This window comes from Podarcis muralis, chromosome 16 (genome assembly GCF_964188315.1).
Source record: "Podarcis muralis chromosome 16, rPodMur119.hap1.1, whole genome shotgun sequence".
In the NCBI taxonomy this organism is placed as follows: Eukaryota; Metazoa; Chordata; class Lepidosauria; order Squamata; family Lacertidae; genus Podarcis; species Podarcis muralis.
The window spans coordinates 20109050-20121905 of NC_135670.1; the positions used below are offsets into that span (position 1 = coordinate 20109050).

Consider the following 12856-nt stretch of genomic DNA (forward strand, 5'->3'; position numbering starts at 1 on the left):
TCGTGTTTCCATGTTCCCTCGATCATGCTGCGGAGTGCCCTTAGCAGGGCTAAGTCTTCTGTAAAATGCTCTTTAAGATTATTGTTGAAAGCACAGAAACGCTGGATGGGTGTTTGGTGGTAGTGGTGGAGGGAATGTTAATGAGGCAACTGCATTTCAGTCAGTACAGCTGCTGGGATTTCTTGCCATGGCTGGAGCAGCAGTGACAGACAACTGTTCCAGCTCAGCATAAAGCCCTTTTCTCAGGGACGCAGGTTGTCAGATACTTGGTTGGCAATGCTCCTTTATAACTATACGGTTGTGTTTTGTTTTTTTAAAAAAACCCTTGTGCTGGAGAAGCAAAGAAAATAAATGCCTGGCTGGGAAGGGTCTACTACTTAGAAACCCATAGAACCGTAGAGTTGGAAGGGACCCAAAGGGTCATCTAGTCACCAGGAGTAAAAGTAGCCATGCCTTCAACAACAACAACAACAACAACAACAACAACAACAACAACAACAACAACAGCAACCACCACCACCACCACCCCACAGATTTTTGTTTTGATTTTTGCTCTGCTTGTATTAATGCCCATATGAACTGTATGTGTGCTTTCAAAAATATTTTGATTTGTAGTGGTTTTGTCAATGGAATCAGATGTGGCCTGTGATTTGATGGCGGGTTGTTGTTGTTTTGTTTGTTTGCATGCATGGGAAGGCCGTGGGGGAAAATATACAATTTTATGTGTAATCATTTTGTTGGATTCAATGTATGTCTCTCTGTGTTCACACACACATGCTTGTCATAATTCAAGGGTAGGTTTGGTCTTATGTTCATTAGTTCTCATAGCTGTTTTTGAGAGGGGAGACAAAATGAGGACACTTCAGATACGAGTTTTGGACTGTCTTCTTTTGATGATGAAGGGAAATCTCATAGTTAAAAGTTTAAAAGTGTGTCCACTTTTGCATAATGTTCTAGTCCAGGTAGCGTTGCGAGAGCTCACCTCTGCAAACATTCATGCAGGGATGAGTGGCCTGTGTCCCTCCAGTGGTGTTGGACGCCAACTCCCAACCAGCATGATCAATGGTCATTTGTAGTCCAGCAATATTTGGAGGACCACAGATTGTTGAATTAGAGCTAAATATGTTCTGATAACCATTTTGTCGTTTGTATTGCTGAAAACAGTACAAGCTGTTACTATCTACATTTTGGGAGATGTGAATGGTATTACTAGTGCTATAGCAATGTTGAGTGAATGGTGTGCAATAGGCTTCCATTTGTTTCTGATTACAACCTTATTTTTATATTGTGTTTCTCCTCAGATTTAAAAGGCTTTGTGTAGATAGTTGTGCACAACTTCATTTAAAAAAGAGGTTGTTTCACACTAGCTGGAGGTTACAGACTGACCAAGCTGTTCAATTTCTTGAGCGTTTTGAGTGACTGCACTGTAAACTGTATTTGCAAGAGTGTCAAAACAAACAGTGCATTTTAGTACTGATGGTTTGTGGTTGTACAAAGGAAGGTACTTCCACAGTTCTGAGGAGAACTGATGCCACATTTCTTTAGCTATGACCTGTGTAAGGACATCAGAGCAGGAAGTATGCTTACACCTGGTATAGTATCAAGTCCATTTAGTCACTAAGGACTTTGAACACAAATCTTACAGGAGAATCAATGGCGATGTAACAATGATCGATCAATAGCATTGCATTTAATTAGATATTTTATGGCCTTAATGCAGTATTTCAGAATCAATGTAGCATTGCACTCCTTTGCTGCTTTTTTGTATGTCAATTTCCAGGACACATTGATACATCTGCATTTGTCACTAAACGGCTTCACTGTAGACAAATTTAATCTAAAATGAAATGAAAGCTTTAGTATAGGCTTTCGGTAATTGAATTTTTGATATATTTATTTAATGCAGACATTTGCCAGTGAATTGGATTTTTAAATTGATTTTTAAAAAAGAAAACCAGGAAGAAGTGATACTGTAGGAAAAAGGAGCCCCAAACCCTGCTTACCACATAACTCCTCCTGTAGTTGCTTACTTCCTTGTCACAGGCACCCTCCTATCTTTCGGTAGAACAGAGCAATAAATTGATTTCCAGTCATTTTTAATGGTGAAACAACTAGTATTATCCTATAGAGTATGTTCCCCTTCATATTCACAGTGGCCAATATGGTTAGAGTACTCAATGTTCAGAGTAAACAGGTTTAATTAGTCCTGCTGTGGGAGGTAGAAAAGCTCTGTATTTCGGCCTTCCTCACATGCATGCAGATTTCTTGTTTAAGGGTTGAAGTACATGTTACAGTCATACCTCGTGTTGCATTAGGGTCATGTTGCGCCTTTTTGGCTTGCAAACGCGGCTTTGCACATGCACAGAAGCACTCTATCGTGCTCCGCGCTTGTGCAAAAGTGCCACTCTAATTGCGGACTTTTCGGGATGTGAACGGCACCACGGAATGGATCGTGTCCGCACTAGAGGTACCACTGTACATGAGAAATCTGTGAGCAGAATTCCCAACGTTTTGCTTTTTACTTGAAAGCAGATAGGGATGTATGTATGGAATGCCCTAATTTTGATAGCAGCAGTGGCACTGGGGAAGGGTGGAGCTAATACTATATGGTAGAAGTGGTATTATATCAGATAAATGGTGTGGGAGAAAGGTTTAAGCCCACTTTTCCCCAGGGACATTGCTCTGATCAAATAAGAGCCCCATTCCCTTCCAAGCTACTTTCAAATAGTTTTACTTAATTTTCAAAATAAGGTTTGAGGGAAGCAGAATGGTGCATGTAAAACAGTGAAATGTACTTTAGAATTCCTGGAGCTAAACATCCCCCCCCTTTTCTTTTTGGTGTACAGTGCAGGAAGCTGGATTTTCTTTAGTGATATCCTCCAGAGCAGTTCAAATGCGTAGTAATTTTTGCATTCCCATACCCCATCAATAGATTGTTTGAAGTCTTTACTAGCATATACCTGTTTTCCTTACTATAAATGCTTCTGCTATTCATTCTAGTGGGAATTACTTGAGTATTCCCACATGCAACTTAATTATATCTTATTATATTTATATTACTTGTAATATAATATGTTTATTATACTGTCTAATTAATGCAATATGTTATTTGCTTTCTGTTTTCCCCATGGGGTCTCTTATATCTGTTTCTGTCTTGCCCCAGCTTCCTGCAGGTGGTACTTGGGCAGGGAGCGAGAAGAATCTGCGCAGTAAAATGCTCATATATTTTAGCGAAGGGGGGAAGTAAAGAATTGTGAGGGGCACAAAATTGGTTTTTGGCTTTTGTATGTGAGAGAGATTACTAGGAATGTTAAAAACAAAGGTTATATGCACCCATAACCAAGGTTTTTAAAAAAGCTCCTTTGAGTGTTTTTACTATTCATTTACTGAAATGTATCTGAGCCAGTTAGACACAGTGATCTCCAGGCGATGGTAGCTTGGCACTGCAAAAGTCTGAGAATGGACCAGCCAAAGGAGCAGAAGCTGAAAGTGCCCTCTCCTATAAGTGTTCTCCCATAAAATGAAACTTGCAAGGCACTTTTTGAACATTTGCATGCTTTTGAGGTGTTTGCTTTTCAGCTGAAGTCAAGCGTTTGACCGATTAACGTAAACAAATTTGTGAAGGGGGAGAGCCCCTCCCTCGGTTTTGGCTTCCTCCAGAGTTACCATGCGTGCCTGCTTTTTTCTTGTCAGTCTCTTGCCTCCTTCACCCAGCCATCTTTTCCTCAGAATTCTATTTGTCAGGATGCAGTTTCCTTGATCATTCTTCCTTCAGTTACCTTGTCTTTGGGCTCCCTAGCCTTCAACTTGACTGCTCTTCCTGCTTGGTTACTTATTCTTAAATTGCTTTTTTTAAAAACAACAACACCCCAGTTATCTTGCTTCTGTTTTCATTTTGTGTCACTTGCAGAAATCACATAATGTGCTTTCACTCATTTTTTTTGTCATAGTGCGTATTATTAAAGGCCATAACCTCTTTATATGTGTGAAATGTGTGAATTCATAATGTGGAGTTAAGCACTTCAGTTTACCTGGTTTTAGGATCATTTTAATTTGAATGGCAATCCTGCTTGGTCAACTTGCTTCACCTTAAATAACTTGCTTCACTCATCCCATAAAGTTTGCATAAACCTGAAATAGGCTTTCTATTAAACTGGGAGGAGGATGGATACCTTGTTACAGTTGATTTCTAACTGAAGCAGTTGGTAGTACTGTAATGCATATTGGTACTTGCTTAGGTAAGCAGGAAGACCAACCCTCACTAATCTGGTGCCCTCCAGATGTTTTGGACTATAGCTCCCATAATCCCCTGGTGCTAGTCAGCATGGGCAGTAGTCAGGAATTAAGGCAATTGTAGTCTGATACTTTGGGATGGCTCCAGCTTGGATAGTCCTTCTAAAAACCCGGCTGAATTATGTTTTTGTTTCCTTGAATGATTAAACCCTTCTCTCGTTTTCTGGATGATAGGCTAACACTTTGCCTGTTTTTACAGTGGTGGAAGAAGGACTTTGGGAGAATGGGCTTTCATATGAGTGCAGGACACTGCTTTTCAAGGCAATCCACAACTTGCTGGAAAGGTAAGAGAACTCCATCTGTTCAGAGGGGTCTGTTAATGTTGGTTTGGGCTACCGACTTGTCCTGTCACCAACCCCATCCTCATAAGTCCCCCAAGCTTGTGCAGAGGATTGGATCAAGGGGAGAAAGAGGTGGAGAATATTCTCATTATAACCACTTTGATCAGCAGAACTGTTACTGCTACAGTTGCTACACAATACTTGTTTCGTAGTTGTTAAAAAATTGATCTTTGACTGTGGCACACCTATATTTTGGAAGTCTCTGTCCATTGACATCAGGCTAGTGCCTTTTTAAAAAAAGATGTTTGTATTTCATTTTGCAGTATTTAATGAACAAGAACTGTTAACAACATCTTGACTGTCTTTGCATTGTTCACTCATAAGAACATTAAAAATACCATGAACGAAAGGAAACTACATTGTCACACCATACAAACACCATACGATAATATAATCAAGGAGATCTCTCCAAACTCCACCATGAGACGCCGAGGGAATCCTTGTCGGTTCTTCCTGTCTCATGTAAGATATAAGTAGTTTCCATGCCATGTATAAAGAAAAGGGGCTTGTCCTTCCTTTAGTCACATGGATGTAGCATGTTAGTTTTTCTCCCAGTGCTACTGACCAGACCCTTTGGTGCCATACTTCAGTTGCCAGGCCTTCACCAGCATTTCTTGGTTTCCAGAGAAGCTGCTATCAGCAGAAACGACAGAATATATTTATATACGGTATGAAGTCTGGTGTCATTCATTATCACCACTAGTACAAATGCTGGAGACATTTTGATGTTTGTCTTGTAAATGTTTTCCACTTCTTTGAAAATGTATGTCCAAAAGGTAAGCACATGTTAGCAATATCACCATAGGTGTAGGGAAGTTCCTGTGCAGTCACAGCCTCTCTGGCGCAAGGAGCCAAGTGGCCAAGTGTCATATGCCTTTAAGGCTGACATTTGTTTCTTATTGGTTACTGCTATTTTCACACACACACACACACACACACACTCACACACCCCTATGTGTATATATGTACAAACTTAGGATCTGCAGCACATCGCAATATGAAATGTCTCTGCTCAGTGCACCAGCAACTAACTTGAAGGTATTGCATTACATTCTCCTGGATTTCTGGTGTTCTCCCCCAGCCCCAAAGAGAGAATTAGCATCCCACTGTCACATTGTGCTGTTTGGGAGTTGTTCTTTCAAAGTAGGGTGATGATTCTGAACTTTTTCAAACTTTGGGGTTCATCCAAGTTTGCTGGTACTTCCCTCTTTATGCTTAGGTGATACCGTTTTGGCTACATAAGGTTAGCTGCTTGGATAATGAGTTTCTGATTTGTATATCTTTGATACTCAATTCATACAAGAAGGAAGTACTACAGTATAAGCAAGTGATTCAGTGGCATGCAGTGTGTCCTGGATGGGGCTCTGCAGTTTGGGGATACTCATGATCTATCTAGCATTGTCACTGGAGTCACAGCTGGCCTTGGTGGTCCAGAGTGCCTTTTATCAGCTTCAGTTGAAAACACAGCTGTGGTCCAAATAGACAGAGAGCCAAGCTACAGTTAGCTATGCTCTGGTAACTTCATGCTTAGAGTACGGCAATACATTGTGCGTTGAATTGCCTTAAAAAAAAAAAGTCCAAAAATTCAGTTAAACACAACACAAAAATTGTGCTTCAAGGTTTGCTAACTGGGGCTGGACATATTAAGGAAGTGCTTTGTCAGTCCCATGGGCTTTTAATACATTTCCAGGCCCTCGGTTTAAAGTTTACATTCCTAAATGGCTTAGGGCTAGGTTTTTCCATATATTTTTATCTGGACATTGCTTTGCTCATTGGAGGTTGTTCCCCAAGTGCCACTCCCAAGTGGATCCATTGAGTGTCTGAAAGTGAGAGGGCTTTCTCTATGATAGCACCCTAGTTGTGGAACGGAGGTCTATTTCACATCCATTTTGGAATCATGTGTAGCCCTCCCTTTAAAAAACAAGCAAACCTCAGGGTTTTTAACATATTTCAATGTTTTGACTTGAAAAAGGTTTCAAGTCTTGTCTGTGCTTTATTTTATTTGCTTCATCTCTTGCTGTGACGCTGTAATTGCTCTTTTTTTTAAAAAAACCAAAACCATTCATAATGTATTTTAACATCTTTTTGTATACCACTCAGAAAACTTTCATTAAGGGGTGTCATAGAAATAGTTTTGTGTTGTTTCCTTGAAAGTTGTAGCCTGGCCCTAGTATTCCAGGAAAACAGCCAAAAAGAACATTACAGTTAACAGTTAATTTTCCGCATTTCTAGAAGTCTTTTACATATGCTGAAAGTTTTGTGAAGATTAATTGCAATTAAGGGAACAATCCTAACCCCTGCCAAAAGCCAGATGAGGGCAGTTAGGTCAAGGCAGGAGGACCAGCAGAGAGGAGCTCCACGTGTGGGGAAGCCTGTCTGCCCTGGCATGCCTGCAAAAAGCTTTGTGGGCATAGATGTAGTACCAACAGTGTTTCAGCTGGTGGTATAAGGGCTGAAATAGAGTGTGCCAGGAGGGTCAGTTTCTAATGTCCCCATCACTAGCCTTATAGTCCCTTAGGTGGTGTAGTTAATTTCCCCCAGATTATTTTCAAAAGAAACTTGGGGGGTGGGGCAGAATGCCCACCTATCTTCTGACTTCGCTTTGCTCTTGGCAGCACATCCAACACTGAACTCTCCCTGCTGCCACTTGAACTTGCTTTGTAAAATGCCAATTTTAATGCTAATGAAAGCTTATGCTTTTAAATAAAATGTTTGACCTTCATTTGACAATACTTGGCCAGTCAGCTGAGCAGTTTTTTGGGGGGACCATTAGTACCAACATCCAGCTAATAAAAAGCTGTCTGTTGTACATATTGAAAGTGGTATAGATGTACATATTGAAAGCTAGATGGGCAAGCCTGCTTTGGAAACAAGTTCCCTTGAAATTAAATATGATTCCGTTCCAAGTTACTGTGCTTGAGACTGGAGTATCAGAAGCTAATGGGGAGCAGCTCTTTTCAAGGAGTTCCATAGATGGAAGCCTTGAGGGAGGCCAGTGATACACCAAGGCTGATATCATTAGCACAAAAGAGCAGAGCTGGCAAACAGATGAAGAGCTTTGCATGTGAAATATAGAAGCTCAATACAATGGAGAATGTGCGGCGATGATAATATTTTCAGTAGTTATTGAGTAATTGGTGTCACAATTTATTTCTTTTAGATGCCTAATGGATAAGAACTTCGTAAGAATTGGCAAATGGTTCATCCGGCCATATGAGAAAGATGAAAAACCCATTAACAAAAGGTAAGGATCCCAAGGGCTTTGAAGTATGCTGCCGAAATTGACAGTGCTATTTTGGTGCTTTAATTGCGGTGTTTCCCTGTTCATGTACCCACTTTTCCAACATATTCTCTTCCCACTCTTGCATGATGATAATGAATAACTAGTCCTTGGTGGCCCTGTTAGCGAGTTTGACATTATTGTGTTGATTTCCCTCCTCTCCCAACTTTGTAGCACACTGTAACAGAAGTGTTAGCACCTTTTTGCCTACTCTTTGGAATATGTTGCCGTCAAGGTTCCCTGACACTTCTCGTTTGAGAGGTGGCTATATCCAGAACCAGGTGGTTTTGTGTGTGTGTGTGTGTGTGTGTGTGTGCCGTGACTTTGAGGCCTTTTTGCTTTGCTTTTGCAAGCTTATGTTGAAATATTGGACTGAGGTAGGTGTGTGTATGTGTGTTTTATATATATAGAGAGAGAGAAATGGAAAAGGATACTCATCAATTCACACCGTCAGTGTATTAATTGTCTGTATTGCAATACTTTAAAACCTTGTAGGAAGCCCAGTGAAGTTTATAGGAAATATTGGGAAATGTAGTCTTATTGATACTGCCATAATTGGTTGCATGTGTGAATACTGGTCTACAGGAAAGTTTTGTATAAAATTTATATGTGCCTAAGGTACTTTTCAATGTTTGAAATAGGTTTCACTTAAGCAGGAAGTGGTTTTTGAGTAGTGTTTTTCTACTGATGTTATGTATTCCTCTTTTAAACACCAGTTTCAAAGAATTGCAGGAATTCAGTAATCTTAGCTAAATAGTACAGATGCATTTGGTACAGAAATGCAGCGTACTGTTGGCGGACATTAAGAAGATATTTCAGACTGAACTGAATGTTTTAAGTACTTTTAAAAAAAACTACAGTTGTTCAAAAGTGTGCTTACTTCGCAAGGAAGAGGAATGTAAAAATAGCAAAACTGATTGGTTTCTGGTGGTGTGGTGTGCTTCTGTTTGAGTCCCCAGCTGTGAAGAGAGGCTTCAGTGTGTTCTGTTTTCAGCGATTCTGCCAGTCCAGCATTTATCGTGCATACAGCTTGTTCAGTTTAAAAGCTTGGGTTTGCCCCTGAGACCACAGTTCCTTCATTGCACTTTTGACTCCTGCTTTGCATCCGTGGTAGTAAAAGCTGCAGCAACATGCTTTGTGATTTTAATGTGCTTTATAGAAAGAGGGAGGACTTTCCATGTGGTTAACTAATGCTCAGGGAAAGCCTACAGAGGCATTTGTGGCACTGCTGAGCAGATGCAGATTTCTAGAATATGCTGGCTGGAGGATTGCAGCCATCCTTATTACATTTCTTATCTAATATGTTAACTTTCACATGCAAGATAGATGTACACTTTTGTAGGGTTCTGAAATAATGTAGCTTGATATATATACCTTCTACCTTAAGTAAAGATCTGTCCTTTCCACGGTAATTTATGCTTCAGACCGTCAGAATCTTTTCAAGATGGGAGGACGACGTGGCTCAGAATCTCAGGATTCATACACTCAAAGCCTTTGCTAGGGTTACTGCTTCTTCAACGGGTGCTTTTCAAATCTTATTTTCACTATGCCTGCAAATCACTTTTCCATTAATAGCTGGAAGTAGTTCTGAGCCAAAATATGTGAATTTGCACAATTGTAGTTTTTCTGTACTATCTAAGTCACTGCATAGCATTTCTTATATCCAGGACCACGGTGCTTCCCAGCTGTTAGGGTCACCTGAATAAAAGCAATCAAGGACACGAAAGAAGCCAGAACATAAGTTCACTGCACTCTACTGAGATACAGTACTGTGGACATCCAGCCTGCCATTTGATATTGGTACATCCCTGTAAAAAGGGTGTCTCTCTTAAATTTAAGCCATTTGGGATTAGGCCAGAGAAACAGGAACACCTGTTGCACCATCCATGGGAACTGCATGGTCTCACTCCATAATCTATCAAATATTTGAGATGCTTTGCAGAACTGGTTGTGCCACGCCTGCATTAATGATACTCATGGTTTATTAGCAGTATTTCAGACACTGCCTCTTCCTGAATTCTTTGTATGCTTTTACAGCCTTGGATTTTGCTGATTTTCTTCTATTATGATGGATTTATTTGATTTCAGCTACAAACCCTCCACTCTTAGCCTCCATGTGTTGTCTTTTGGAGACTTACTTGGCACATAGCCCCCCCTCCATCAATTCTCCAACTTGCAGATGTTGTCTCTTTCTCCTGAAGCTAATAGCCTTTGGAGTTCTAACACAGCTATTCTGTTGGGAGCACAGTCACCTCTTGCATTCATTTCAGACTTTCTTAGTAAGTTTCAAATCAGGACTGTATAGGGCCCTGTATAATTACATGGTTTCAGTTGTCTCCTCAGTGAGTTACTGAAGCAACAGGAGGTCCATTGCTGGCCCCAGCCCAATGTTATAGAGCATCCCCTGCCCTATTCCTGATGCCCACATGCTGAATGTGGATGACTGTAAAAGGGAAACTTGCATGTGTTGATCTCAATGGGATTGAGAACCTCAAAGTATTTGGGGTTCTTGATCCTGTAGGTTTCCCTTTTGCAGATGTCCACACTCAATGTATGGACCTGGGGAGCAATGGGAGCAAGCTGCTTGACTTTGGGAGTGCAGTCAGTGGCACAACCTCACTACTTTTTCAATGGCTGGAGACCCCACTGTGTGAATTATGCTTGAAAGGGAATAGGACATGTCCCTGAAATAAGAAGATTCACCTTTGTGTTTCATTTGGCAGTTTGTAGATGGTGACTGTGATTTATGGTGAGTGGGCTGCATATTAGGCTGTTTAAGTTGGAATATGGTGGATGGATATAGTTGGTTACCAGAGGTTAAACATTAAGTACCTTAGCTTTTGGGTTGGATGAGTTACTATAGTTATGAATAGTGTAGATAGAGTTTAATACAGCATGTGGAATGTTGGATGTTCACAGGGAGGTTGGGGGTGGCTATGAAGGTAAAGGAATCAGCTGCAACTGTTGAGGTAACCCTTACTATATATGATTTGCATATAAGGTCTTGTTTGCCTGGCTTAAAGGTGCACAGTCTTAAGTACACAGGCAATTGATGTTTTCAGTGCAGTTGTAACTACCTGCAGCCACTCTAGGTTCACAAATGGCAGCTGACTGCATGAAGAGCGTCTGCCCACTTCTGTCTGTTCCATCTGTCAGTATTGTGGAGAACTGCTTTAGTTGTCTTGACATGAATGTCTTCGTTTACACAAACACGTGACACATCTGGACATCAGTTCTTTTAAGGGGAGGCCTTGTTGCTGGCTGTATTGTTCAACTAGTTGAAGTTCTAGGAATGTTTAAGCTGCTTTCCTCATTAGACACTCAAAGCTGGCGGAGTATGTAAAGGATAAGCAAAGTACCCCTGATGTGCTGTTAATTAGATTTGTCAGGAGCCCCAGTTGTGCAGCCTGCCACACAGTGTTGTCACTTACTATATCTGTAATGAATTGTCTTAAGGGCATCAGTAAACACTGAAAAGCTCCTTTTTAGTTTCTGAATGGCTATTCTAATAATGTTGCCCCTGCACGTTGGTTTGGGGGTGGGGGTGGGGAGGAAGACACTCCTCTTAAAAATAAACCACGGGATCATTAAATCTCTCTGGCAGCACAATCTCCAAAGCAAGAGTGTCTAGTTTGTGATGGTCAGAACAGAAAAAATAATTGTGCCACTTCCCAATACATCTTTACTAGAATGTAACCCTTTCAAGTGCTGAGAGATTCTCCCATTGTTCAGTGCTTTGCATTTGGTTTAAATGCAACTTTGTATTTCAATTTCTGGAGAATTACTCTGGAATTAATGAGACTGTGGGATGAAATAGTTTGTGGATATTTATGATCAGAATGTGTTTCCTTCATTTTCTAATTCTGCAGCCTCTAATTTCATTTGTAAAAAAGATAATGAAAATGAAATACCTGCAATTGCATATTAATGTTGATGTTTTAAAGTACACATATAGTGTTATAGAACCTTGAAAATCCTTTGCTTTAAACATTTTTACCTCTGCATGAGAATAACAAAGAGTGGAGTGTGGGCAATTTCCGCAACATCACTTTGCCCATTACTGGGGTAAGAATTAGTTGGCTGGAGGGAGTGTATTTTAAAGACCACCAAGCAACCCTGATCCCAGCAGTTGCAGCTACTGCTTTGTAGCTGGCCTGGAGTGTACTCTTGATGGTGGTTCTGCAACAGAGGGGGGTGGGGAGAAGCACCAGGTGAGGTGAGAGCAACCTCATCAAAGCAGGACTGGGTGGAGATGACCCATCCCATGAGAACAGCTTCTGGCACTGGGGTTGCTCCATTACTAACCTTTCTGCATGGGGCTTTTCAAAGGCCGGCCTGGCTGTGGGTGCAAGAAGCCACAACAGTCTCTCTTGCATGCTCATATACTGCAGTTGGATGGCTTCTGAATTGTGTGGCATAGGCAAGGAGTCATAAGTCAGTGGTAGAGCACGTGCACCCCAGGTTAAATCTCTGCCATCTCTAGGGAGCACTGGGGAAAATCTGTGTCCAAAATCTTGGAGAACTATATACCAGTCAGTATAGATAATATTGAGATGGACTAATGATCTGGTCTGGCATAAGACAACTTCCTCCATGGAAACCACAGCTGTTCTCACACAGTTGTCCTGGTGGCACTGAAGTTCTAATCCTTGGTTTGGTCCACAACCTACACCCCTGCAGGTCAACCAGCAAAAGATAAACAGGGCCATTGATGTTCCCACAGAGCAGCTCTTGGCATATTAGCACAGTCGTTTGTGGTATGCTGAGCATTCTGGTCACTTACTTAGAGAACCATTTGAGCATGTAATAAAACTCAGTCATGTCCTGATTACCATTAAATCATGTAAGTTGTGGAAGGTGCAAACTCTTGGAAGTTAATTGCCTGATGTGAAGGAAGCCATTTCTAAAGATGAGGTGAATTACAGCATAATTTGAAGGTTTT

The 12856-nt window shown here is 40.9% G+C and overlaps 1 protein-coding gene across 1 annotated transcript in view; it reads left to right on the forward strand.

The window, feature by feature from the left end:
* Positions 1–12856, forward strand: part of MED13L (mediator complex subunit 13L) — a 165770-nt gene that overhangs the window by 62393 nt on the left and 90521 nt on the right. Inside the window, exons 3-4 of the mRNA XM_028711063.2 lie at positions 4493–4577; positions 7795–7878. Of these exons, the coding sequence (XP_028566896.2) occupies positions 4493–4577; positions 7795–7878 (169 nt within the window). The remainder of the gene's footprint in view (positions 1–4492; positions 4578–7794; positions 7879–12856) is intronic.